The sequence below is a fragment of the Mycetomoellerius zeteki genome, unplaced genomic scaffold, assembly GCF_001594055.1.
Source record: "Mycetomoellerius zeteki isolate Tzet28-1 unplaced genomic scaffold, Tzet1.0 scaffold430, whole genome shotgun sequence".
In the NCBI taxonomy this organism is placed as follows: Eukaryota; Metazoa; Arthropoda; class Insecta; order Hymenoptera; family Formicidae; genus Mycetomoellerius; species Mycetomoellerius zeteki.
The window spans coordinates 282,447-308,813 of NW_017257425.1; the positions used below are offsets into that span (position 1 = coordinate 282,447).

The following is a 26,367-nucleotide window of genomic DNA, read 5'->3' on the forward strand; positions in this document are numbered from 1 at the left end:
TGTATACGTATGAGAGATTCACAAGTGATCGCACTTCGAGTTTCAGGCCGAAACGAATGTAAAGACAAAACTTCACGTCACATACGATATTTATCATTATTCTATTATTTTATTATTAATTAATTTTATTGATTAAGTGATTCTATTCTATTCTTCTATTTTTATTATATAAAGAAAAATTCATGTCAACATTATTTATTATCATCGTTAAAGTATGATGGATTGGATTAATTTACTATCATTTGCATTAATTCTAATTAATATTGTTAATTAATTAATTTTACTTTCTTAATTTATTTATATTATTATAAAGGGAAATTTACGTCATATTGTTTATTATCGTTTATTATTATTAAAGTGTGATCAACTGAATTATAATTTTACTATCATTTATATTACAGCGAATATACAAAGATTACGAAAGAGAAATTATTATTGATATTTATATTATTTGTATTTTTTACTAGTATAAGTCGCGCGCCGATTGAGAAACCAACGTTTCATCGCAATTCTCCAAAAATCCATTCTCCGTTTTATTAAAAAACTGCAGTATATTCTGTTTGCGGAATTTTTATTTCTCTTTTTTTCTCGATATCACGATGTAATATCGTTCAACGACGCGAAGTGCGCCACCGCGTTGCGGTAATCAACCGGCGATCTCCGTCGGGTTCTCCCGGGATTCCAGGTCGATCGATCATCTCGTCGGAAATTTTACAATATCACGCAGCAACGCGCGAATTAGGATACATGATCGATGACTTTCCAATCGCCGCGCTGCATTGTTCGGCCCTAAAGGGTCCGCACGGGCTCGTTACCTCCGTCGTGGCAATTTCCTGACCGGTTAAAGCGACCTCTCTGGCATTGCATTACGCGGAGTTGTCCGTTGTCTGTTGTGGTCTAGAACACGCGAAGCGTACTATCGCGTGGGTCGCACGACGAAAAATAACAATCGATCTTCAGGCGTTCTCATGTACGAAGTGTTAAATTGAGAAGATATTTTTTTTCTTTCTAAATTGTATACTTTGTAGAAAATGATTATACATAGTTTAAAAAAGTCGGAGGCTAATAAAAGAAAAATTCAATAACTTATGTATAAGTTAATTGAGAAAAGAATTGTATTGGAAAAATTTGTACTTATTGTATTGTTAGAAATAATTAGCAATAATATACTTAACAAAATGTTAAATATTGAAAGACTCCTTTAATTAATAATACAAATAAAAAGTAAAACCAAGGCCATAGGAGTTAATGCAAGATGTAAGTAATGCGGAAAACATATTTAATAAATTTTTAAGAAAGAACGTTTCAACTCTAAGTTTGAGTCATCTTCAGCTTAAATTCACAAAATTGAAATATGTAACTAAAAAACATTTGTTACGACTTAAAACTAAACTTCGACATCACCGCAAGTTTCGATAGTTTGCTGTATGCGACCGTATATGTGGGGATATGAGAACCCGAGCAGTTGTCCAACACAGTTACATAGCTGAGTTGCGATAAACATCCAGCTGGAATTGTATTAAGATTTTTTAAGCTATAGATTGGACAACAGTAATTAAGTAATGCTCACCTCATATCTCCTTACAAATCACTAACAATCTTGTACATCTGAAGATGAACTTAAAGTTGAAACGTTCTTTCTTAAAGATTTATTAAATGTTTTCCGCATTACTTACATCTTATGTTGACTCCTATGGCCTTGGTTTTACTTCTTATTTATACCTATTGTATTGTTAGAGTTAAAATTTTATGAAGAAAAAAAATTAACAGAAAAAATTTTAGTTCCAATTAGTATAATTATTGATGAATGAAATTTAATTTAAGCTTTTTTTTTAAACTTATTGTAATATTTTAAAGAAATAAAATAGATAAGAGAAATAATAAGAATTTAAAAAAGAAATATATATCTTTATATTTAACGTCTTTGTCTTCATATCTGCGAAAAATCGTCGTAATTAACTTGTTTCAAGATTTTTAACTTTTGCAGTTTGACTGATTTAGAATTTTCAGAACTGCGATTTTTGGAAGTCTTGAAAAATTCTTGGAATTTTAAATAATCTCCATCGATTATATTTAACCCCTATATTGTTGATTTTAGCTATTCACTAATCGGTACGTTACTGTATTTTGATAAGAAATAAACGCAGTGAAACTTGATATTGATAAAAGGACTTAATAAATGAAAATATCAAGTGATGTGTCTTTATCTGCAATGCAAAGCAGGCGAGTAAATACTAGAACAGGTCTAATCAATTACAGAAGGAAAAGTATGTCAAAAGAATCAATTTTCTTCTGTCTAGTTTAAATTAATTAGATATAATTCATAGGATATGTATAATGTGAACTATAGATTTTCAATACAGATAGTGAATATATTGGAATGCATTCTTATAATAAAATTTAACTTTTAGTTCTGTTAATTCAAAATCAAGGTGCGGTCTATTATTTATTAAACAGAGCATGTTTCAAAAATCCTGTTTATATTACTCCAAAAGTTATTGCGTCCCTCATGCTTATTAGAAATAAAGATCCAAGGGATCTTTATTTTAATAATCTATACAAATATGATTATATATATATGTTTAGAACCAGAATAAATTATTTACTGCAATATTGAATAAAACCAACTAAAAATGAAAAAGGAAATTTTGCAAAATTATTTTGATTTTTGTGATCTTTAAAAAGGAAACTTTTCGAGATATTCAAAAGATATTTATAGTTTCAACTATATGTATATTATGTAAATTATCTTATATAACGTGTAAACAATATCAATAGATCATTGAAGCCTATATAATATTGTTGCACTGGACTGCACTAAAGCTTTTATCTTGCAAATATATTTTTAGTTATCAGTTACTAAAGTCACACAAATATATTAACAATCATTGAACATATACCCAGATAACAAAGCGTGTGTCAGCAAAATCTCACAAATCTATGATTGCTTATGATGCTGACAACTTGCCGTAGATTTGTCTTCAACGATTTCGAATATATCGACATTGTAGCAACATGCAGACAACAACATGTATGTATTGCCAGCGGTTTAACAGCAAGATATGTAGCTACATCAATGTTATCTTGCGTTGTCAGCAATATGAGAGCATTGCATAATACTACATATTATTATGACAACATGATGGCAATAGTACGAATTTTAATGATGACGATTTTAAAATTGTCGGCAAATATAAATTAGATATAGAATGAATATAATTAGCAACGTGTTTGTTTTGTTGCTGGCATATTGTTTGCTAAGTATGCATTGCTAAGTATGTGTTGTGCTACCAGAATTGCAGCAACTGAGTCATTTGTTGGCAACTTGATGCCTTCACGATATAATAACATTGAATAGCAAATTGCTAGCAAGTTCCTATTCAATGTTATTATATCGTGAAGGCATCAAGTTGCCAACAAATGACTCAGTTGCTGCAATTTTGGTAGCAACACATACTTAGCAATGCATACTTAGCAAACAATATGCCAGCAACAAAACAAACACGTTGCTAATTATATTCATTCTATATCTAATTTATAATAATTTACATAATATTTTACATTGATTGTATTGCCCACATGAAAAAGATTCATGTAAACTTAATGTAAACGATATATAAAAATTTAAACGTAATTTTAAAATAAACGTACTTGAAAATAAATGTAGCAGGACACGTATCTCCCTCAACTTGTATACCCACAGTGCATAAAAGTGAATGTTGCTATGGTAGTTGATATCCATTTTTTCAGTGGGCGCTAGTGCACGGGGGATTTTAAAGTCACTAGATTTCTAAAGTACCGCAATTAATTTCAGGAGCTCTATTCTTGAAAAGAAACTTATACGAAAAACTAGGAAAATACTACAGTATACGTAACGTATACTGTAGTATTTCCCTAGACTTTCGTATAGCGATATTTTGTAGATCTAGTGACTTTAGGTGATTTTGTTACAGAAAAACTAGACAGCAGACTTGCACTAGTTAGATAAAACTTCTAGAGACACTAGGAACATTTCGCGCTGCTGAATCCATGCGTGACATAACCTAACATTAAAACGGATGATATGTAAACACGTGTGGGTATGTACTAATCATTAACTGATTTCTTTTTTTGCGAAAGAAATTTATATTCTCAGATAATTCTAAAAGTTTATAAATATTACAAAAATAACGTTTCGAAATGTTTATCGGCAGAAGTAATTTTAGTCAAAAATTTAGACAAAAATCTTAGACATGTGTCAGTAATTTTAGGTTAGTAATTTGTTGACGTACAGTATATGTTTTATTATTACAATAATACGTTACTGACTTTTAATTAATACTAATAGACAGAAGAGAGCGAGAAAGGAAGAAGGTGTCAGTATGTCGTCTGCGATGGATGATACAGTGAAGCACAAAAGTCACAGGGACCGCAATGCAGGCCGTAAGGCGGAGAAGAAGAAGACCAAGAAGGAGCATGTTCAGGAACTGTCAGACAAGCAGAGGAATCCAAAAGCATTCACTTTCAATTCTGCGATCAGAGCAGAAAGGAGATTCAGACGGAAACAGGATATCGAAACCAAGAAGCAGCATATACCTCTTGTTGACAGAACGCCTTTGGAGCCACCACCTGTCTTGGTGGCTGTAGTTGGTCCACCGAAGGTGGGAAAGTCGCTGGTCATTCAATGCTTGATCAAGAGCTACGTCAAACAACCGTTGACCAACATACTTGGTCCAGTCACCGTTGTGTCAGGCAAGAAACGAAGGATCACCTTCATAGAATGCAACAACGATGTGAACTGTATGATTGACATCGCCAAGGTGGCAGACCTGGTGCTGCTGCTGGTGGATGCCTCCTTTGGGTTTGAGATGGAAATCTTTGAGTTTCTGAATATATGCCAGGTACATGGTATGCCCAGGATTATGGGGGTCCTTACTCACTTGGATCTCATAAAGAATGCGAGTCAAATGAGGAAAACCAAAAAGACGTTGAAGCATCGTTTCTGGACAGAGGTATTTGCTGGCGCAAAATTGTTCTACCTCTCTGGATTGCTGCACGAGGAATACCTCCGTACGGAAATAAAGAATCTGGCGCGATTCATATCAGTCATGAGGTTCAGGCCCTTGACTTGGCGTACTACTCATCCCTATTTACTCGCTGATAGATTGGAAGACTTGACGTCGCCAGAATTCATCAGGAAGAATCCAAAGGTTGACAGAAATATCTGTTTGTACGGGTATGTGTGTAATAATTGAGTTTTCCATTTTGAGTCATACTTTCAAACTGATTGCACTTGAAATCTGTAGGGGATAAAGGAGATAATGTAAAGATCTGAGAAATATACTGTCTGTTTTATTAATAAGAAGTTGGCTTACCATTTGTCTTTAATACAGATTCTATTCTTGTTGGAACGAAGTCATACATACTTGATTAGTGTAGCAATTACTACAGTTCAATATTGTATCATTCCCTTCTAGGAGAACATCTTCTAATCGCTTAAAAGATATTAGAGGAAAAAATCTGTTTCTCACTCTAGTCTTCAAACCTACAAATATGTAAATTAGGTGATTGCATTGGCCAGGAAAGATGTTGAAGTTTTAGAGAATAGAGGACAATTTTGAAAAATAATGTGAGAAGAAAATTTTCTGCAATATCATTTATATATTCAATCAAAAAATATTTTACTGAGAGAAAGTACATTTCACTGATAACTATTTCATTAAAAACAAAATGTGTATTAAAAGCACATGATAGGTAAATCTCTTTTTAATAAAGTAAAGTAAACAGTATTTCCTAGGCGTTTATATTATTTTGCCTATACCTTGTATTTTAAAATTAATTGAAATTTCATCTGTGTCGAAATCTTAATTATACATTTTAATAACTGACTGAATTTATTTCCAGATATGTTAGAGGAATACCTTTGAATAAGGACACATCCATTCATATACCCGGCTGTGGAGACATGAAGGTCAAGGATGTAAACTTTCTGCCGGATCCATGTCCACTTCCAGAGCACATTAAAAAACGAGCCCTAGTGGAGAAGGAACGGCTGATTTACGCGCCGTTTTCCGGAGTTGGAGGCATAGTTTACGACAAGGACGCCGTTTACGTGGAACTGGGCGGTAGCCATTCGTACAAAGAAGAAGACACAGGTTTGGCTGGCGCTCTAATGGATACGCAAGAGACGCTGGACGAAAAACTGCAGCACAGCGAGTTGAAATTGTTCAGCGATGCCGCGCCGATAAAATCGCAAGATGTGAACGAAAGTATGGTTTCTTATACAGGCGAATTGGTGACAGAGAATGCAAGAGTTCGACGAAAAGTGATATTTAAGGACGAAACGGACGTAAAAAATGTTTCGAATAAAGATGATGACGATAATCTGGTAAAACATGAGGACGAAGACAGTGAAGATGACGAAAATAATGAAGATGACAGTAATGATGATAATGACTACAATGATGATATGGACGAGAATGATGATGATGAAGATGAATGGAGCGATGTAGAGACTTTAGAAAAAACTGAAAAGGGCGTTAAAAGAAAAAGCACTAACGAAGGCAACATACAAAAGAAAAAGAAAAGAGACTCGGTTAATTCAACTATTGAAAATGATGTAGATCTCGACGAGTCTGAGTTAACGAATGATAAGAAGATAGATGCTCCTCAAGAAAACGCAGGAGTGTATCATTCTCTAAGTAAAGAATCAGATAAACTGATAAAAAATAAGATCTCGGAAGCATTGAGTCTTTTGGAAGCAACAAAGAAAAACGTGAAGCAGGACGTTGACGATGAAAGCTTCGATGAGCTCAGCGACGAGGACTCGCGAGCGGGTTTAGAAATGGATGCAGATCGGTTCAGCGATTTCGAAGACATTGCGTTCGAAGAAGAAGACAAAGGAGAAGAGAAAGGAGATATCAAGATGGATGAGAGCGAAGAAGTTCCGGATGAATTAAAGTGGAAGAGGAATTTAACAGAGAAGGCGAGAGAAGCTTTCATAAATCGTCAGCAAAGCAATAAAAACTTGATGAAGATTGTTTATGGAGTATTCGACAAAAGTAATATGATTGAAGAGGAGGAGGATAAGGAAGACGAGAAGCTCGATCAGAATATCGGCGGAATATTCCGCGTGATTCAGGAGCAGCAGAAACAGAAAATCCAGGAGCGAGAATTGCAGAATCAGGAGGAGTCGGTATTCTTCCCGATGGAGAGTTCGATCGATTGGCTGAAGGAGGAGAACAAAGCGTTGTTAATTAACCGTTTCGTTACGGGCAAGTGGAAGGAATCGGAGGACGCCGAGGAGCTTTTGAAGCTGGACGACGAGGATCTATACGGCGACTTTGAGGATCTGGAGACCGGAGAGAAGCATAAAGCGGAGCATCCCGAAGAGTTGCCGGCGGACGAGATGGAGGAGAAGAAGGAGCTCTTGGAAAAGAAGAAGAAGCTGAAGGAGCAATTTAACGTGGAATACGACAATACGGAAAAGAAAACGTACTATGACGAGCTGAAGGATGAGGTAGAGAGACAAGCTAGTATCAACAAGTCGGAGTTTGAGGGATTGGACGATGACATCAGAGTCCAATTGGAGGGCTATCGCCCCGGCATGTACGTTCGCGTGGAGATCGAGGCAGTGCCGTGCGAGCTAATTACGCATCTCGACCCGACATATCCGATCATCATTGGCGGTTTGTTGCATGGTGAGGAGAACATCGGCTACGTACAAACGCGGATCAAGAAGCACCGATGGTATTCAAGGATCCTGAAGAGTCGTGATCCACTTGTATTCTCCATAGGCTGGCGTAGATTTCAGTCGCTGCCGATTTATTCTAAACTGGAGGACAATTTGCGTCACCGAATGTTGAAGTATACGCCGGAACACGTGGCATGCATGGGTCACCTTTGGGGCCCGATAACGCCGCAGGGTACCGGAGTTCTGGCTGTGCAGGACGTCGCGAGCAAAGAGCCAGGTTTCCGTATCGTAGCGACTGGTTCGATCGTGGAGTTGGGCAAGAGCACGGAGGTAATGAAGAAGCTCAAGCTCATCGGTGTGCCGATGAAGATCCACCGCAAGACAGCGTTCATTAAGGACATGTTCAACAGCGCCCTTGAGATCGCCAAGTTCGAAGGTGCCCGAATCAAAACGGTCTCGGGTATTCGCGGTCAGATCAAGAAGGCAATCTCCAAGCCAGAGGGCTGCTTCCGCGCCACGTTCGAGGACAAGATAATGTTAAGCGATATAGTGTTTTGTAGGACATGGTACAAGATCGATGTGCCGCGCTTCTACAACCCGGTGACGTCGTTGCTACTGCCACCCGCGGAGAAGAGTCGGTGGCGCGGTATGAAGACTACGGGACAACTGAAGCGAGAAAAGAATATCCATGCCGAAGCTAATATGAATTCGATATATACACCGGTCAAACGAGACGTTAAAGTATTCAAACCGCTGTTCATTCCGCGTAAGTTGCAGAAAGAGCTCCCATACAGGGACAAACCCAAACTTGAGTCCGTGCCGCACTTACGTAAGCCCAAGTTCAAGCAAGGTCGAGTTGCCGTGGTGCGCGAGCCACAAGAACAGAACATTGCGCGTATAATAAAGATGATCAGAACGAATTATGCGCAAAAGCAGAAGCAGTCGAAGAAGGCTATGACGAAGAGGATAACGGCGTACCAGGCGCAAATCAAGGAGGAGGAAGACAAGAAGTTGAAGAAACAAAAGCAGATGAAGAAGGAAATCTTCAGGGATCTTAGTAAGCTGGAAAAGAAAAAAAGTCGGTAAGGTTTCTGAGGTAGAATAGATTGATATTTCAAAAAATTTAGAAACTGTATATAATTTTTTCACATACAAATGTATAGCCCGAAAAACTGAAAATAAATATATGCATACTTAATCGGAATGTTGAGTTTATTGAAAACGTTTGCACATAAGTTACAATTATTATCATATATTATCAAATATATTAGTCCATACAAAATATAATAACAATGTTAGCCGCAGCGTTTCTACAATATAGCTTGCGATCCACGCCACGATGTGATAGTATGATGGCCTGTCGAATAATTATCTCCGCTCTGAAATTCCATATATCTATATATTACACCAATTTGAATGCCGCTTGTATAATATTCATTAAATATAATAATTACATAATTCATGAATATATGTATATATGATGATTCATAATAAACATTTAATTACGTATTTTGTTTAAATTGTTGTATACAATTAATTGCAATTCTCTCTTTAATGTTTACATACACGTACATACAGGATAATTATATGTAACCTTTACCTGTGTGAGCATTAGTAACTCGTCTTGTGTGTCGACAATTTTAACGGGAAACGGAGAACCTGGCACCAAGACACCAGCCCAACGAACCTCCACTCTGTAGTCCCCGGGTTCCGTCGGATCGTACCGACAGAGAATGATTCGGTCCTTTTGAGTCTCCCGCTGCATCTCCACCCTGAACGCTCCCTTAGGTCCGCGTACTCTTACTGTAAGTTGACCGGCACCGGCGCCTCGCGTGTCGCAGATAAATCGCGATTGGAAAGTCGCCAACACGCCATGTTCAATACCCGGCCCGTAGACGCGAACCTAATAATTTGAGCGTATTAATTAATTTAATTAAAATTTAATTTTGATAATATATACACATCTCAGTGTCTTAATAGTTTCATTAACCGTAAAATCTATCCTATTTTTTAAACATATCAATCTTGATGATTAGAATTCGCTAGATTTTAACTGGAAAAATTTTTTTAATTGAAGGTACTTTATATTTTTTGCTAAGGCTGTATTTATTGGTATATTTAGGATTTTTATTACTTGTAGTAAAAATTGCAATGTGTTCAAGTATTAGGTACCTTAGAAGCATCTGGGGCTCCGGAGACGCGTAACGTGAATGGAGAACCGGGAACGTGTTCTCCAGCATATTTGATCGTTAGTGCGTGCCGTCCCGCCTCTTGAGGTTTCACATTTAACGTGAAGGTAGCATCGCCATGATCGTATAGCTCGCAGTATGCTACTTTATGCGGTCCAACGCAATGTGCTGTTAATTCACCTGCAAAACAAGTTCTCGATTAAATGAAAAGATATCGAAAGTAATAATTACTTATCACAAGTATAAAACGAGTCTTTACCTGGTCCTGCTCTTCTGGTATCGATAAAACTTCTGATTTCTTGTCCAACGATACCGTGTTTCAATCCATCTCCGGAACAGATAACTCTAGACGCGTCGGCAGCACTTGTAACATTAATTTGCAATGGACAGCCCTTCAATTGCCTTCCATTCCACGATACAGTCATCAAGAGTGGATCCGGCGTTAGCGGTATATAGCTTGCACGATAGACGCTATCGCCTGTTTTATACAAAGAATGTTTAGACTCGCCTTTTATTTCTATTTGCAACTTCGTTTGTCTTTTTTTCTTCTTACCTAGATGTTGTAACATGACATTAAGTTCACTGGTGGGTGAAAATAATTGCACTTTTGGAGTTCCGTTGCCGGCTTGAGAACCGTCTATGGTAAAACTGACTTCCTCGCCGCACTTGGCCGACGTTAATCCTCGTCCTTTCAATAACACTCGACTTGTATCTTGCACAGGCGGCTAGGAAAAATTTACAATGATTGTAAAATGTTTAATTGAAAGCGCGTTTAATCCTAATTGGTATTTATTCCGAAATTGCTTTAATTGCAATTCAATTTAACAGTTAAATTGATAATGATAAATCATCATTTGAATTATTTTCACTCATTTCTATAAATTGCCACTGCTCTTACTCGATATGTCGTTAATTTAACTAAAAAAATGGAATTAAACAATTTTAAAAAATGTATTATTAAAAATTGGACTGAAATTTAGTTTATTATTTACTAAAATGAATATGTTAATAAGGACACACATGGAAGTTAAAAATAACAAAATGTTATTTTTTTACTCAAGAGATTGGATTATATATACCATTGCTCTTTTGATATTTAAGAATGATATTTACAGAATGATATTCGTAGATCCACTTTTGTATATACATTAAATTAACGTATCTTTGCTTAAAGTTAACGTAATTGAATTTTTTTTCATTGTAGAGATCAAAATTCGAGGAATAAGATCATGTAGTTTTAATTATGTAAGATTATGAAAAATATTTGTTATAAACAATTTTTTACAACTTAATTGAAAAAAATGTCTAGGTTTACTGGACTCGCGAATGCTAATTAGAATTAAACTTGAAATCGTTAATGAGAAACCTCCAAATCCTGCACAAGTGCGAGCTTCGGTGCGCCGGGAAACGGTGTGCTGTTGAACAGTATCTCCAAATGATGTTCGCCACTGCTCATTTGTGGCGGAACGAGCTTCAGCCTATTGCTAGACGTCATTTCAAAATTGAGAGGATGATCACCAACGGTTCCGCTGATTTCGCCTGGTCCGGCCTCCGCGGTGTCAAAGCTGATTTTGTTAGACGGATGCAATCTCAAGCGACCAATCTCGTCGCATACAGCGGACCAACCACCTATAATCATTGCGCATATATTGTAAGTTCAAAAGAAATACCACCGTTGCATTAATCTTTAAAAATCTTTTCGATCCAGCCTTTTTCTAATGCTTTTTCTATTACTCATAACTTTCTTATTATAAAGATACAGACATTTGCTTGGTTCCGTTATATTCCTTAAGGTCTGGTGTTTCAATTGAAAAAAAAAATTGGTAAAATGTTTATTTTTATGAAAGTTATAAGTAATCAAATTGAGTTGGATATGTCATACACCAATGTGTTGTTCTCGTGAGGTATTTAAAGATTAAATGACATTTGAAGTATTCACCAATGACGCGAAGATTCCGCGTGTCGATGATCTTCGGATGCCACGGAGATCCCGGTAGCTGTTGCCCGGCAGAAACGACCCTCACGTCGAACATTCCGATTTCGTTCGGTACATAAGACACGTTCCACGTACCGGGATTGGCTCCAGCTTCAATGGTGGCCTTAGAAACACTATCCGGTCCATCCACCTACAGCCCAGATTTTATTAAAAAAGAATACCGTACATCCCACGCATAACTTGACAAAGCGATTTTCTTAATTGTACGCAAATACCTGAACTGCCGGCGGACTTCTCGTGCCGGTGACAATAAAATGTGCTGGTTTACCCACATGACCGCTCAGCAATCCTTCGCCTTTCGCGCGAGCTTGCCCGACTGCGTCGACAGTGCATACCACTGGAGTACCAGGCACAGAGCATCCGCCTATCGATAACAATATAAATATAATGAAATACAAAGAATGCAAGAGACTTCTTTCTTAAAATTAACCTTCTGAAGCTGACGTCAAAGTCTATAACAGCTGGGTCTGTGAGACTCATTTAATTTATGTTAACTAAAAAGTATATTAATTTTAAGTAGGCTCAAAATGTCAATACCATAATCCATAAAAAAGAATAAATTCTAAGGCCAGTATTCATAGTCCGTTCTTATTTTAAGTCTTTCTTATTTCCATCTTTTAAACAATGTTTAATATAGCTCTGTAATTGACGTATGAAATCTTTAAGGAGGGATATCTTTAAGATGAGATATTTCTATACTTAAGACAATCCTAAATATAGGAACCAACTATGAATATCAGCCTAAGTTTATTCTAATAACAATAATTTAAATTTGCAGATGTAATATAAAGAATATAATCGAGTGGGCCTAATAAATCCACCGTAATCTCCGTAGAGTTAAAGTTTCTTATACGCTTAAACATAATTACCATAAGTAACGTTGATCATGTAGGTGCCGGGCACGCTGGGCGAGAACTCGATCATCTCGGCACCGTCGTTGAGTGGAGTGACTTGCAACGGGATCTCTTGTCCCGATGGGCTCGTCGCTGTTACGTCCAGGTCGGCAGTGCCGGCGTCGGCTTTCATAACTGTAATCATCCAACGAATTACGTAAACTATAATCCGCGATTCTTCCTGATGTTATTGTTGAGCGGTGGTGCACATAAATTGGTACCGCGCCGCGCACGATGTGTATCGTGACTGTTCATTATGCGCATAACGCAAGACTATTTGAAAGTAGTCTACGTATGCCTGAGCTATCCGCTGCGATTATATCCCAGATGTGGCCTTGAAACGTAGCTGCATAGTTATGCTGCACTAGAAAACGCTTGCTACTTTCTCCCGCCTATGCGTATGCAGCACATTTACATAAGCGCGCTGGACGCAAGAGATACACTTACGTCTCGAGTAAGTGCGATATTATGCCTATTCGCACGTTTACGTTCGATTAATCTATAGACGATTACTTAGCATTTAACATGACTATTCGCTCTTTTCTCTTAACCGATAAAACTTCATTCCGATCGTATCGCTCAATTTAGGTGTGTCAATACTTTCTTTCGAGTGAAAACAATCTTGTTCACATTATAAATAAAAATCAATTATGTGTAATCATGCGTGAAAAATATTTTTAGAAAGGCAAAATACATAACAAATATATAACGAATACACTATTTAAAATTTATATTAATTATATCTTCTTAAATAATAATGTTAACTGAATAAAATTCATAACAAAATTTATTATGTCTTTTTTATAATAATCTATTTTTGACGCATGATTTTTGGCATTTGTTTACTTTTACGTTAAGCTTGCTAATAAATAAAGAAAACATTAGCAATACTTTTAATTCGCAAGTTGCTATAATAAAATTGTTATAATTACTGAAAATGTGTTTTATGTCCGTTTGCATATATTTAATCCAGGGTTACTGTTTATATTAAATTTATACGAATCTTTTTCATATTTTATTATATTTTACGCGTAAACGCACATCCCTGGTTTAATTTTCCTTACTATTGTATTGATAACGCATATAGAAAATGTATGTAATGCACGCATTGTAACTCACGTTTGAATGCGATGTGATCATGAACGGAAATCGTCATTGGACCCAATTCCTGAAGCTTCACCTTAGAAGCGTCGAAAGCTTGACAGAAGAATGGCGAGCCCAGCACCGGCTTCGCACCGTGTAGCACGTCGATTTTATATGTGCCTGAGATAAATGGTATTTCAATTTCACTTTCTCTCAAAACATTCCACATGTTAGTTTTCTCTAATCTTACCGACATTATTCGTTGTGAATTCAGCGAGTAGATTGCCGTCGCGATGTTGATAACAACGTACGGGTACGGCGTTACCCTGAGGACCACTGATGACTACATCAAACTCCTTGCCAGGACGTCCGAGAGTCTCGATCGTAAACGATGTTACTTTTCCGACGCATGACTGATACAGGCCTAATCCCGTTGCTGTCACTTCCCGTCCTCCCGTAGGACCACGCACCGTCACGTCCAACGGACTCCCTGCAAGTTAATGTATTATTAAGCTAAATTAGAATACATCAAGCATTATTGTATGTACATTCCAATAAGATTCTTATTGATTAAAATAAGTATATTTAAATTATGATAAAATATTTATAAGATACGTAATATAATCTTTGATAATTTCTAATTAAAGTTTCTATAATACACTTAGTATAATATAAATAATTCCATTGAAGAAATATAAAGATGCAATACCAGGAATATGAACTTCGTTGTATTTTATGTGAATTCTGTGAGGCGCGGCTCGTGTGGGATGGAATATAATTTCATAGACACCGTTTTCCCTTTCTCTCACCAGACTGTCCACATCTGCACCACCGGCGCGAACATTAACAGATAATTTACCAGGACCAGCTTCCTTCGATGCGACGACTGTATAAGAAAGAATAAAATGCTGTTTGTATTTTTATTTCAGAAATAATTTATATCTTACTAATAAGTCAATATTTATTAAATTTATTACTAAGGCTAAAATATTCAAATAATTACCTAAAATAGTTCCTGGTCGATGACAAACCGCGTCCGCTATTTCCTTGATGGAAACCTTGCCGGGATCAAAAGCTTGGAGCGTTTGTGAACTGACCATCTTGTGTCCGTCATTGAATATTATGCTATATGTTCCTACATGTCGCGTTCGAACTTCCACGCGATATAAGCTGGACGATAATTTGGTTAACGTGCTCGGAATGATTATTCCATCCGGACCTGAATAAAATAAGGAAAGTCATTAAGCATGTCATAAATAATTAAATTTGAAAATGATATAATCACAATTTAGGCAAATAATTTACCGGTTACTTCCGCGGATACAGGACCGTTCAAATCGGACATGTCCAGATCTATATAAGCCGTATTACCAACTCGAATCATTGACGGACCATGTAACATGCCGCTAACGACAGGACATTTAAATGGACTTCCTAACATAAAGAAAATAATATAATGAACCTCTTTAATTTTTCAAGTCAGTTTTTGTAAATGTTTATTAATAAAACCATTCGCAAACCTGGTACATTGTCGTCGTTGAAACTAATATTAACATAATGTGCATTCATTGTTTGTGGCACGAACGTGACGTCGTAAAGACCACGAGCGCAAGCTACCACCTCGGCTTTGACGGTGTTATTTTCCGTGCTCACCACCAGCTCCAGCGTTCCTTCGCCGGCTTCTGCGGCGTCGACGGTAAACGTAGTTGCCTGGCCTAGCAATGCCTCCGTGAGACCGGACACATGTACCTACAATAATTACGATAGCGTTGAGTGTTTGACGTTGAAAACATTTAACACATTTCAGTCACGCAATTCGGAACTTACTTTAGTTACATCATAAATATTGCAAGCAAACGGAGAGCCTTTTATCGATTCACCATCCACTAGAACGCTGATGTTGTGTCTACCTATTTCCGTAGGTACGAAGCTCACATTGTATTTGCCGTCAATGGGCTCGATGGTGATAGGCAGAGCAATGCCCGACGGTGGCGTCGCAATAACGTCGCAGTTCGTGGATGGAGTTTGGGGATCCACGGTAAAGGACATTAGCCGCTTCACAGCACTCATCTTCAGATTATGGCCGGAAATTGTCGCTTGACCCGCACCTACTACCTTGCAGCTAAATGGTGAACCTAGAGAGATATTAACATTTAAAAAAAACTGAAAATACGACCAACAAAACTATACAATAATACAGGGTGTTTTGAATCTTAATTCAAAACTTTGAGAGTGTGTAGAAGATCGATAGCAAATCTCTAAAAAAAATTTAGAGATTTGCTCGTTTTTGTTTCGTTTTGTAGAAAATAAAAGTTTTTATTTCTTCACTTTTTACTTATTTATGCTTATTTACACTTATTTATTCATATTGTAACTTTCTTAATGAAAGTATTGTACAAAATGATTTCTAGGAACGATACATATAAAACAAATTATTTTTTACCTGGAACTGGTTCTCCATTGAAACGAACACTGAGACTATGTACAGCGGCTTCTTGTGGCTTAAAATTAACCCTGAACTTCGCGTTGCCCTCGCTTTGCACGTAATTCGGAACATTTTTGCCGTTCACTGCGACTATGATCTCCAGATTTCCAGCACCGGCTTGACTGGCGTTGACTAGAATGAAGTTGTTACACATTTTACATAACATTGATTCGTTGGATTACCAAGAAAATTAAAGAAAATGATCTTACTGCTGAAGAATATTGGTTTCCCGACGACTCCGCTATTTATATCCGTCACCTTGACTTTATCAGCGTTGTAAGCCTTGACGAGAAACGGGCTGCCTTCCACGTGCGATCCACTGAGTTTCACTTCAACGCTGTGATCGCCTATATTGCGAATAATTAATTTAAATATATATTAATAATAATAATTTTACAGTCCCACTTAATTTCCGTATACGCACCAACATCTTTCGGAGTAAATCCAGCAGTGTAGGTGCCATGACTATTCTGCTTTATGTGTACAGATATGCTCTCCCTAGTGGGAGAAAGCACCTCGACGACAGGTGTGCCGAGAGATGCGTCGGCCTCTATTGTAAAGGTCGCGACACGATTCACAGATACTTTCTCGAGTACCTCGGTTACCAGTACTTTCGCCGTATCGCTGATCTATAGTTTTGTTCAACATAGGTGTTAAATAAAATCTGGATCCTCTTACATTATATAACGTATAGAATTATTAAGATAATTTTAATTTTAAATAATAATAATAGAACACTCTCAGTTTATCATAAGTTCATGATGTAGAACGAGAAATAAGATACCTGACAATTGAAAGGACTACCAGGCACGTCCTCCCCGTTAAAACGCAAGTCTACGGTATGTACGATCGGTTCTCGGGGTGTGAACGAGATCGCATACGTGTGAGGACCTTGCGCCTGTGCCGAGGTTTGTACACGTCCGCCGTTTACGGTTACTTCCAGATTACCTGGTCCCGCCTGACTAGTCTCGACTAGAATGTAAAAAAACGAGCTTTACATCAACAAATTCGTGCATGGAAAAAATGGTTTTGCTAAAGTATCTAAAAATTTAGCTAGATACAGATTTGGAAATAATTTTGTTTGAACCATCAAAATATTTTTGTAGAACGCTAAAACTGATTGCTAAAATATTAAAACTTTTTGCAGCATTATATCAACGCTTAAGCATTCTACGTATTATTTTGGTAAGTCAATAAAATGATATTATTCAATAAAATTAGTTTTAGATCTATATCCAGCTCAATTTTTAGATACTTTAACAAAACCGTTTTTTCCGTGTGTATAAACAACTCATTTCGTAGATACAATTGTATAATAAAAACGCACCTAAGAAAGTTACAGGCATTCCAACGACACCACGTTTCGCATCCTTTACTTTTATCGCGGTGACATCATACACCTTACAGCTGAACGGACTGCCGACCACTGGGATGTTTCGATAGCTCACCGATATTCGGTGCTCGCCGACAACTCTCGGTGTGAACGCCACGCTGCATGTCGTATCTTTGTTGTCAGTGACCTGAGCAGGTACGGCCTGTCCATTGGGTCCTATCAAGTCCGGCGGGTTAGTCGTTTAATATCATTTAGAGTTCAGCCATCTACTTGGGGTGGATCGTAGGGTCACTGGAGCGGCCAGCGAAGAGATTCGCGCAAGTCCGATCGCTCTCGCTATTGTTATGTATGACGTAAATTCGCAAACAAGCAACGTTAAAGAAAGCGGATGATTACGCATGAGAAATGGCTATGGATAAATAAATTGTTACTATGACTAATAGGAGAAAGCCGTATATTTCGTCTTTATATATACGTTATACTTTTAGTTCGCTTCAGCTTGGATCGAACGCGCTTGGGGAAACTAATGTAAAATCATCCTCTAATACGTTTCCAACATGCTTGGCTAAGCAGAGCAACCGGCAGAGCGAAGATACATTAAAAACAAATTATTTACTAAGTGTTATCAGATAGAAAAAAATATTTTATAACAGTTCTCCGTTCATTTGTGAGATTGAACGCGATCATGTAAACGTATGCTAGTTGTACATGAAGAAATATTGGCACTTGTTAAGGCATTGTGTGTATTAAAATCTCAGTTTATAGAAATATGTATCTTTGCATTGCAACGTTTAACGATTATGCATAACTTAAAGTAAATATATAGCACCATAAACATGGCTTTGACACAAGTCAAATACATCTCGCGAGTACACAAGAGAAGTGGGTGATTATGAAGGATTAAACACAAGTTCCATAGCTCTCCCACAATCAGTAGAATTAAAATAATAAAACCCAAATTAAGCGCTCATAATATTCTCAAATGGTAATCAATAAATACAAGAAAAATGTGTGAGTAGAGGAAAGTGCGATAATTAAACTACCCTTGTGCAAAACTTTTGAGAACATTAAGTTAGGAACACCCATCACCGTGTGCATTAATCCATAAATTAAGATAAAAGGGAGATTAGTTTTTCTGACAAGTCTAGTAATGTCGTAGTCTGAAAGCTGGCCGACCTGCAACAGAGAGAGAGAATTGCTCTCAAGCTAGAGATTAACGAGACACTGATGAACAATTTTGTACAAGTCTCCACGACAATTACGTCGACATTCGTGACATTAAAAACAAAACAGGACATCCCTCTGGTATTAAATACAAGGTAAATTAATACATAGATGCTTTCGTGCACCTTTGTGGTGACATATACATATATGTGTGTGTGTGTGCATCTGCAGTCAGTTTTGTGCATTTACATACATGTGTCACAAGTGTATAATGTTCCTTAATAGAAATATAAAATTTTGTGAGCAAGCATCGATAACGTATATTTCGAGAAAACCTTATTTGTACAGAATACTGTTAAAATATAATTTACAATCTCTCAAATAAAGCAAACATACGTGCTAACAAAATAAAATTAATTTGTAACTCGTGCGTATTATAGAACGAATTTCATGCAGCGATAATTACCTTCAACGTTAACTTCTAAATCTTCCAAGCTACCGGCAACGTTACTGACGGTCAAATAGCTTTGCCGTCCCAATCCAGCGCTGCTTAATGCCTGCCCACTCACAGTTACATGACTGTCGCCGCCTACCCTTGTCACTATGGGACAGCCAGGCACGGTTTTCTTGTTAAAGGCAATGTTGATAACGTGCTCACATGCCTCGAAAGGTACGAAGCTGACGGAAAACCGTGCATTTCCTTGAGGTGTTACTTGTGTCGGTATGTTTTGGCCGCGAGCCGATATCGTGATCTCCAGATTTCCTTCACCAGCTTGACTTGCATCGACTGTCGACAAAATGTATTACGTCAATTAAACTCAAGTTCGATGTATTAGAAATATTTATTGAGAATTAAACACTTATTTAATTCTTGACGCTACTACGTACCTGTAAAGTGAGTTGGTTGCCCGACACTGCCTCTAGCTACAGGCCCAATTAGCACTTTATCTGCGTTGAATGCTTTAGCCAAAAACGGCGTACCATTCACGGGATAGCCATTGTATTCCACGCTAATTGAATGTACTCCCACTTCCTTCGGTATAAATTCCGCGGTGAAACCACTGCTTACATTACCAGTGACTTTAACTGGCAATTCACTGTTTGGTCCTAAAGGACAATTGTTTAGAAAATCCATAATTATCTAGCAAGTTATAAGATATAATTATCTGATTACATGGCATTATTATAAATGTATAAATATGTTATTGAGGTATTTTTAACAATCTTGAAATATATTATATTATAAGGGAATATTAAAGGTAATATTACAGAAATTATATTTTTTAAATTCCCACTGTATTCACAGTAATAAATACTTGATGCTATAACTTACCCCTTACATAAACCGCTAGTTCTGCGCTGCCGCTTCCGTCGACTCCCATGTGGAAGCTAGCAGGCTGCTCGACCGGAATCAGTTCTAGATGATTCAAACTTAATGTGACTCTACTCGTGTCTGACACGTTACAGACGAAAGGACATCCACGTACTGCTTCTCCATTGAACTTAATGTCGATATAATGTGGCTTGGCGACCTCGGGAGTGAAGGACACGAGGCAACGGCCACCGCCTACTACTTGAACGTGATTGGGCACCTCTCCCTCATTTATGGAAATCTCTAATTGACCTTCTCCAGCAGCGCTGGCATCCACTGTGTACATATTACAAATTTAAAACACATTCATAGATGTAATCCTGATAAAAAAATTCTTAGAATACCTCATAATACTTTTAAAAAAAAAATTCGTATGTACCATATTTTATAAATTTATGAAAATTTTTGAAAAATACTTTTAATTTCTTCTTTCAGATTTTATAAAATACGAATTATAGAATGAGAAATTTTAGAATATATTTCAAAATTTACATATATAAAAATTCTAGAAAAGATGTAGACTTTTTTAGAATTTATAAAAAGTATTCCAATTCGTATAAAAAAACTGAAAAATTTTTTAAATCATACAAGAATTCTAAAAAATTCTGAAATTTATATAAAAATTTTGAAAAATTATATGAAAAATTCTAAGAAAAATTGACGCCAAGGAAGATATAATTAATGTCTTACCTCTGAATTGACAGGCATGTCCGACTACGGCGCTAGGCACGTCAGTAACTTGGATCAGACTGCTGTTGTACACCTTGGCGACGAGGGGTCCTGCCGGTAGCTTTTGTCCCGCGATGCTGACTTCCACGAGGTGGCTGCCCACTTCGGTTGGCGTGAACTCGACGCGGAACTCGCCGGATCGTCCGGGCTCCTCGTCAATTCTCGCAGGAATGTGCCTCTTCGAAGGTGCTGCAATTTACCCGATGTGTCAACCACCCTTGCGTATTGTTGTTTTGAAATAATCAACAGACTGATTCATTAATTAATAAGTAGACTCACTTATAATCTGAACGTCGATCTCGTTGCTGCTAAAGCCTAATGCAGACAATTCGAAGAGGGCGGGACTGCCAGCAGGAACCAACCTGATGGAATCACCGATAACTGACATCTTTGGTGCAGGCATGATGCCGACTCGCCAAGGTGATCCTGACAATTAGCAATTAGCACACAATCAATATAACAGTTTGATGTAAAAGACATTTCACAAACGTCTATCTTAGTATTCAAAAGAAATTGCACATAGCAATTTTGTTGTAGATCAACCAATCAGTAACTATATTTTATATAATTTTTCTTATATTTATTTCTACCAATGTAAATTAATTTTAATCTCAATTTAACTTACTTTTGACTTCCTTTTGATTGTAAAGATTACTTAGAAAAAAAATAAAGAGTAAATTAAATCGAAATTAAAGTTAATCTACATTGGTAGAAATAAACTTTAATCAATTTTTATTTGACTTTGCATAAAAAAATTCTCAAAATAGCTCATATTTTTCAGCATTTGTGTTTATCACATTTTAAGGACCCCATACACTTCTTATGAAGTAATCGGTTTCTGTTAAATTGGCTAATTTTTTATATCAACTTTTACGATTATTAATTAATGATTTGGATACAATAATAAAGACTATTAAAAAATTATTAGTTTATCTCTTTTAGACTAGACTCTTTTAGAGTCTAATCTATTTTGCTTTGTTAAGAAGGTCCGAAAAAGGCTGGAAAGTTGCAAGGAAGATCTAAAAAAAGTATGAAAAAAATTTCTTATGTAGAAAGAAAACATGATTTTTGTAAAATACACAGTTTTGAGCAATTTAGAGCTTCGTAACCATAAAAATTGAACTTTTCTGAGGTCATTGAGACTTTTGATCACCATCATTTTAAAAAGCAATCATATAAAAAATTTAATTAATTTGACAGAACTGGTTTCTTCATAAGAAGTATGAATCCTTTATGACGATTTCTGAAAAATACTTAAATTTATAAAGATTTGTGAACAATAAATTTAACAAATTTAAATTTCAGATTTCATAAGTTTTCTTTAGAAGTTATAGACTTAGAAGTTATAGAGTTGTTTCACCTTTAGATAAATTACAGTTTTAAATAAAACTGTTTTAAAAAAACAGCTTACTCATTCTCTCGCTATTGTTTTGTTCATTAGATAAATGACTACATAGTTTATCCGAAGGTGGAAACAACCGGCCCACAGAATGAAAAATTTTTAAATGTCACGATTTTAAATTTCCCGCCAAATAATTATCCCGGAATATTACATAACGTTCTTTGCAGCCGTCGCCAGGTTTCACACTTCCTGCACTTGAAGTGAGGTGAATGTATAATTAAATATCGATGAGAAAAAGAGAGAAAATAAACAGTTCAGCTATAAATAACAAACTTAAAGTTGTTACTATATGGTGCACTTTGTAGTTGCACAGTATATTTTCTGCACTCAAAATAAGATAAGTATATAACGTAATTAGACGCCGAAGAGGAAAAGAGGAAGAATAAACGGTGCGAAAGGTTCCATTCCAGCTTGCAAAGAACAGGTTTCTGGAAGCAAGGTGGATTTCGGAATGTTTCTCCGCGAGACAGGCGTTGGTCTGTCAGCCAATTAATGACCGTTTCCACCAAAGTAAATAAACCTTAATCTCGGATCAACTTATTAAGAATATTTTATTCTAATTTTTAAAACTTAAAGAGAAAGATAAAGAGTGAATTAAACCGAAATTAAAGTTAATATACGTTGATGGAAATGAACATAAATCGTAAATCTGTTCGCGTTGCTTGACATCCTCAAAAATTCCAAAATATTTGCACTTAAAACGAAATAAATATACAGAGTGTCCCAAAATTCGTAACTCAAAATACTACAACAAAGTAGTTCTCGAAAAATTAAGTAAAACAGTTACTTAAGTAACCGTAAATTTTTATTTTAAACAATAACTTTTGAGATAACAAGAGTTTAAATATAGCCACAGATAATGGGAGTTTTCTAGCAAGACACGTTGTTTAACATAGTAGGTGCTTTCCAGTAACGACACAACACGACACAAATGTACACAGACAAGAAGCTGAGGCTTGGGTGTCAAATAATGGCTACCAATTTATTTAGAAGAGATACAAAATTTCAGTGTGCTGTCAAAATTTGACAGCATTATTTAAACAACTGTACACAGTGTTTCTGTAACTAATATTACATTTAATTCCCCTACAGCACAAAGTTGCACAAAAATTGCAGCAATATTGCAGAGATTTTGCAGCGATATTCCTGCAAATTCTGTGCTGTATGGGTTGTTTCCTAGCTGGAAAGGTCCTACGTTTAAATGGCCACGTGTCCATGAGTCGTGTGCGGTAGTTTAGTGAGCGCTGATAAACGACGCACTTCAGTGCGTTTACTAATTTACTCACAGCACCTTTTAAAACATAGTTTGTAAGGCTGGAATCAGACTACGCATTGAAGATTGAGATTGAAGATTAAAATTTGACCAATAAGGACAAAGGAATTTCGCTCCTATTATTTTGATTGGTCAAATTTCAATCTTTCAATCTTCAATCTCAATATTCGATGCATAGTCTGATTCCGGCCTAACTGGTCATATTTAAATCTTTAAAGTCGGAGCAGAGATCTTTGCATAAAGCATAAAAAAGTCAACCAATCAGAATCTTTTATTCCATGGAAAAGAAGGAAATGAAGGACTTTGATCGATTCATTTTCTTATGCATTATGCATATTATGAGTTATGCAAAACTCTGTTCTCATCTTTATATACCTCAGGAACTATTGCTCAAAATAAAAATAAAAAATGATCTTTTTCACTTGATTCTTCGAAAACTTTCTTGCTGTAGTATTTTGAGTCATAAATTTTGGGACATCCTGTATATTCAGGCGATGAAGAGAGAGAAAGCGAAGATTTTGAATGTAAAAAAAAGTGCAAGCAACACGAAGACCTCGCGTCAACGATTCGGCGGGTTAAAGAGGCAATCGGGTACAATTTTTGCATCACGGGTGTCACTTCCCACGCTAATTTTCGCGCGTAAACAACAGTTCTCTCGCCCTGTCGCGGCGCACCGTTACGCGGATTCGTCGATTATAATAACAGTACTCCGATATAGGCCGCCGGTCGGCCGCCTCGAATCGAATTCCAGATCCCCCGGAAGTGCAACGTGATGGCGAGGGCCAGGTGTTCCCCCGGGTTTCTCCCTATCCTTGTCTATCCTTCCTGCAACACGTACCGATCGACAATGCTGTCAGAAAAATCCATCTAATTTAATCTACATATATTGGTGGAAATGAGCGTAAATCACGAGTCTATTCACGTTGCTTGGAATCCCCAAATATTTTTACACTTAAAACGAGATATAAATATGGACGCTTTCTTAATAAGGAGACACAAATCGACACAAATTAACACACTCGAGCACTGCAGTTTGCGGGGGTGGAAAAAAAAATCCGATCGTTCGCGTAAATAATCAGCTCGCTCGCGGATAAAGATGCGAGAGGAGCCGACGGCAGCGGGGAACGCAGGGGATCGCGAGAACCGGTACGACTTCGGGGGGAGCTGGAACTCTCTCGCGCGCGTCGGGGAGACGCGGAAAAACGGGGCCCCCGATCGTGACGTTTCTTCATTGTCCGCAGGAATTTTTCGCAGGAGCGAAAGCGCACGGAATTCACCAATTTACCTTGGCGGCTCGCGGCGCGGGAGAAAACCTGGAAAGACGCTGGAAGAACCTAGATCAAAAAAGGGGAGAAAGGGGAAGAAAGAGAAATGGACGGGTGGATCCGGGTTGGTCTCGCGATCGGGCATACGACCGAAGGGAACGACGACGACGACGACGACGTTTTGCTGGCGTGGACAACGCTTCCTTCGACGCGAAGAGGAGCGTGAGACGACGAGATGGTGTCCCTCCGTCTCGAGGCCACGCAGTACGAGACACTACGGGACGACGATCGCGATGTCACGGTTTCCCGCATCACACACACGCGAAGAGATCTCTCTTCATCTCTCTCTTCTTCGGGCCGAACGAGTGGACCCAAGCGAGAACGACACTCGAGGTAACACACCCACGGCGGCCACGAAACGAAACGAAAAGAACGTGTCGGAGTACGTCGGAGAGCGAACGTGGATCACGCGATCCGACGCAACGCGGCGGACTCGACAGACTCGACCGAGCCGAACGACGGGACGAGCGTGTGTGCTCGCGCCGCGGACCACCGCCGCTCGGGGCCCGGGCCCAGGGCCGTACGTTCCGCCTGGTGCCGCGCCGTGCAGGAGTCAGGGTATCTTGAAACGAGGTGAAAATTACAAAAACGAGCAAATTTACTAGAATACCGATAATTCCATTGGTCACCTAGTAAATTTGCTCACTTTTGTCATTTTCACCTCGTTTGAAGATACAGAATCGACCCCCAGGTAAAACAGGGTGCCTTCCAATGAGAGAGCCAGGGTTGACAAACGTTTTCAATTACTTTGTCGTTACTTTTTATAGTAAACAATTTGATGACGATGCTGCAATTTTTTGATGACGATAACGCTAACTAAACGCTAGTACTAAGGTTAGAAAAGTCACACTTTGAAAAGTAACTTGTCACTATTACGCGTTACAAAAAAAAAGTTATGAGTATAACGAGTAACGCGTAACGTTACGCGTAACGTTACTCGTTACTAAAAAGTAACGCGTTACAAATTAGGAGTTAATTTTTTCAGTAAACGATTGACTTTTCTAACTCTGATGTTAGCATTACCATCATAAAAAATTCACAATGTCATTATCAAATCGTTATTATAACAAGGTAACGATTAACAAAGGCGTTATAAGTATATATATACTTATAATATACAGTCCTGTATATACTTATAATATATAGTACTGTATATATACAGGGTGTTTCCAAATTAAATGGCAAAACTTCGGGAGCGTGTAGAGGAGTAAAAAACTAAGAAAAAAAGTCCTATAGACATATGCTCGTTTTTGCTCCGTTTCAGAGAAATCGAAAAAAAATGTTTTTTTTACCTGCAAGATTAAATGGGGACCGTTTTCTAAATTTCTTGGAGAATGAATTTTCTGACTATTTAGAAAACATCCCATTACAACAACGTACTGAAATGTGGTTTCAATTAGATGGATGCCCTGCTCATTACAGCAGAGTCGCTAGAACCTGGTTAGATAGAA

The 26,367-nt window shown here is 37.3% G+C and overlaps 2 protein-coding genes across 4 annotated transcripts in view; one reads left to right on the top strand and one right to left on the bottom strand.

Annotated features, from left to right (window-relative positions):
• Window positions 1–4,035: 4,035 nt before the first annotated feature.
• Window positions 4,036–8,817, top strand: LOC108726594 (ribosome biogenesis protein BMS1 homolog). Of its 3 annotated transcripts, none has more exons than XM_018454264.1 (3): window positions 4,036–4,079; window positions 4,328–5,215; window positions 5,884–8,817. In XM_018454264.1, exons 2-3 carry the CDS (start codon window positions 4,362–4,364, stop codon window positions 8,756–8,758), a joined length of 3,729 nt encoding a protein of 1,242 aa, XP_018309766.1. In that variant the 5' UTR covers window positions 4,036–4,079; window positions 4,328–4,361; the 3' UTR covers window positions 8,759–8,817. The 3 variants fall into 3 exon arrangements, with proteins under 3 accessions (XP_018309766.1, XP_018309768.1, XP_018309767.1); XM_018454266.1 differs by having other exon boundaries at window positions 4,061–4,075; XM_018454265.1 differs by lacking the exon at window positions 4,036–4,079 and adding an exon at window positions 4,191–4,250.
• Window positions 8,818–8,869: 52 nt separating this feature from the next.
• jbug (filamin-type immunoglobulin domains fbug) overlaps window positions 8,870–26,367 on the bottom strand; it is a 54,871-nt gene continuing 37,373 nt past the window's right edge. Inside the window, 26 exon segments of the mRNA XM_018454262.1 lie at window positions 8,870–9,051; window positions 9,273–9,575; window positions 9,845–10,041; window positions 10,121–10,339; window positions 10,415–10,586; window positions 11,228–11,490; window positions 11,801–11,987; window positions 12,073–12,221; window positions 12,727–12,885; window positions 13,870–14,013; window positions 14,084–14,323; window positions 14,543–14,719; window positions 14,837–15,052; window positions 15,139–15,267; window positions 15,354–15,582; window positions 15,661–15,968; window positions 16,277–16,450; window positions 16,528–16,665; window positions 16,743–16,947; window positions 17,103–17,290; window positions 17,646–17,867; window positions 19,282–19,602; window positions 19,704–19,922; window positions 20,149–20,463; window positions 20,878–21,105; window positions 21,196–21,342. Of these exon segments, the coding sequence (XP_018309764.1) occupies window positions 8,983–9,051; window positions 9,273–9,575; window positions 9,845–10,041; window positions 10,121–10,339; window positions 10,415–10,586; window positions 11,228–11,490; window positions 11,801–11,987; window positions 12,073–12,221; window positions 12,727–12,885; window positions 13,870–14,013; window positions 14,084–14,323; window positions 14,543–14,719; window positions 14,837–15,052; window positions 15,139–15,267; window positions 15,354–15,582; window positions 15,661–15,968; window positions 16,277–16,450; window positions 16,528–16,665; window positions 16,743–16,947; window positions 17,103–17,290; window positions 17,646–17,867; window positions 19,282–19,602; window positions 19,704–19,922; window positions 20,149–20,463; window positions 20,878–21,105; window positions 21,196–21,342 (5,318 nt within the window). The 3' untranslated portion in view covers window positions 8,870–8,982.

What these genes read in the sequence shown, in the direction of transcription:
- LOC108726594 (XM_018454264.1), top strand. Translation starts at nt 4,362, where the DNA reads ATGTCGTCTGCGATGGATGATACAGTGAAGCACAAAAGTCACAGGGAC. An exon ending in AGAAATATCTGTTTGTACGG is followed by an intron (nt 5,216 to 5,883) that starts GTATGTGTGTAA and finishes ATTTATTTCCAG; the next exon opens with ATATGTTAGAGGAATACCTT.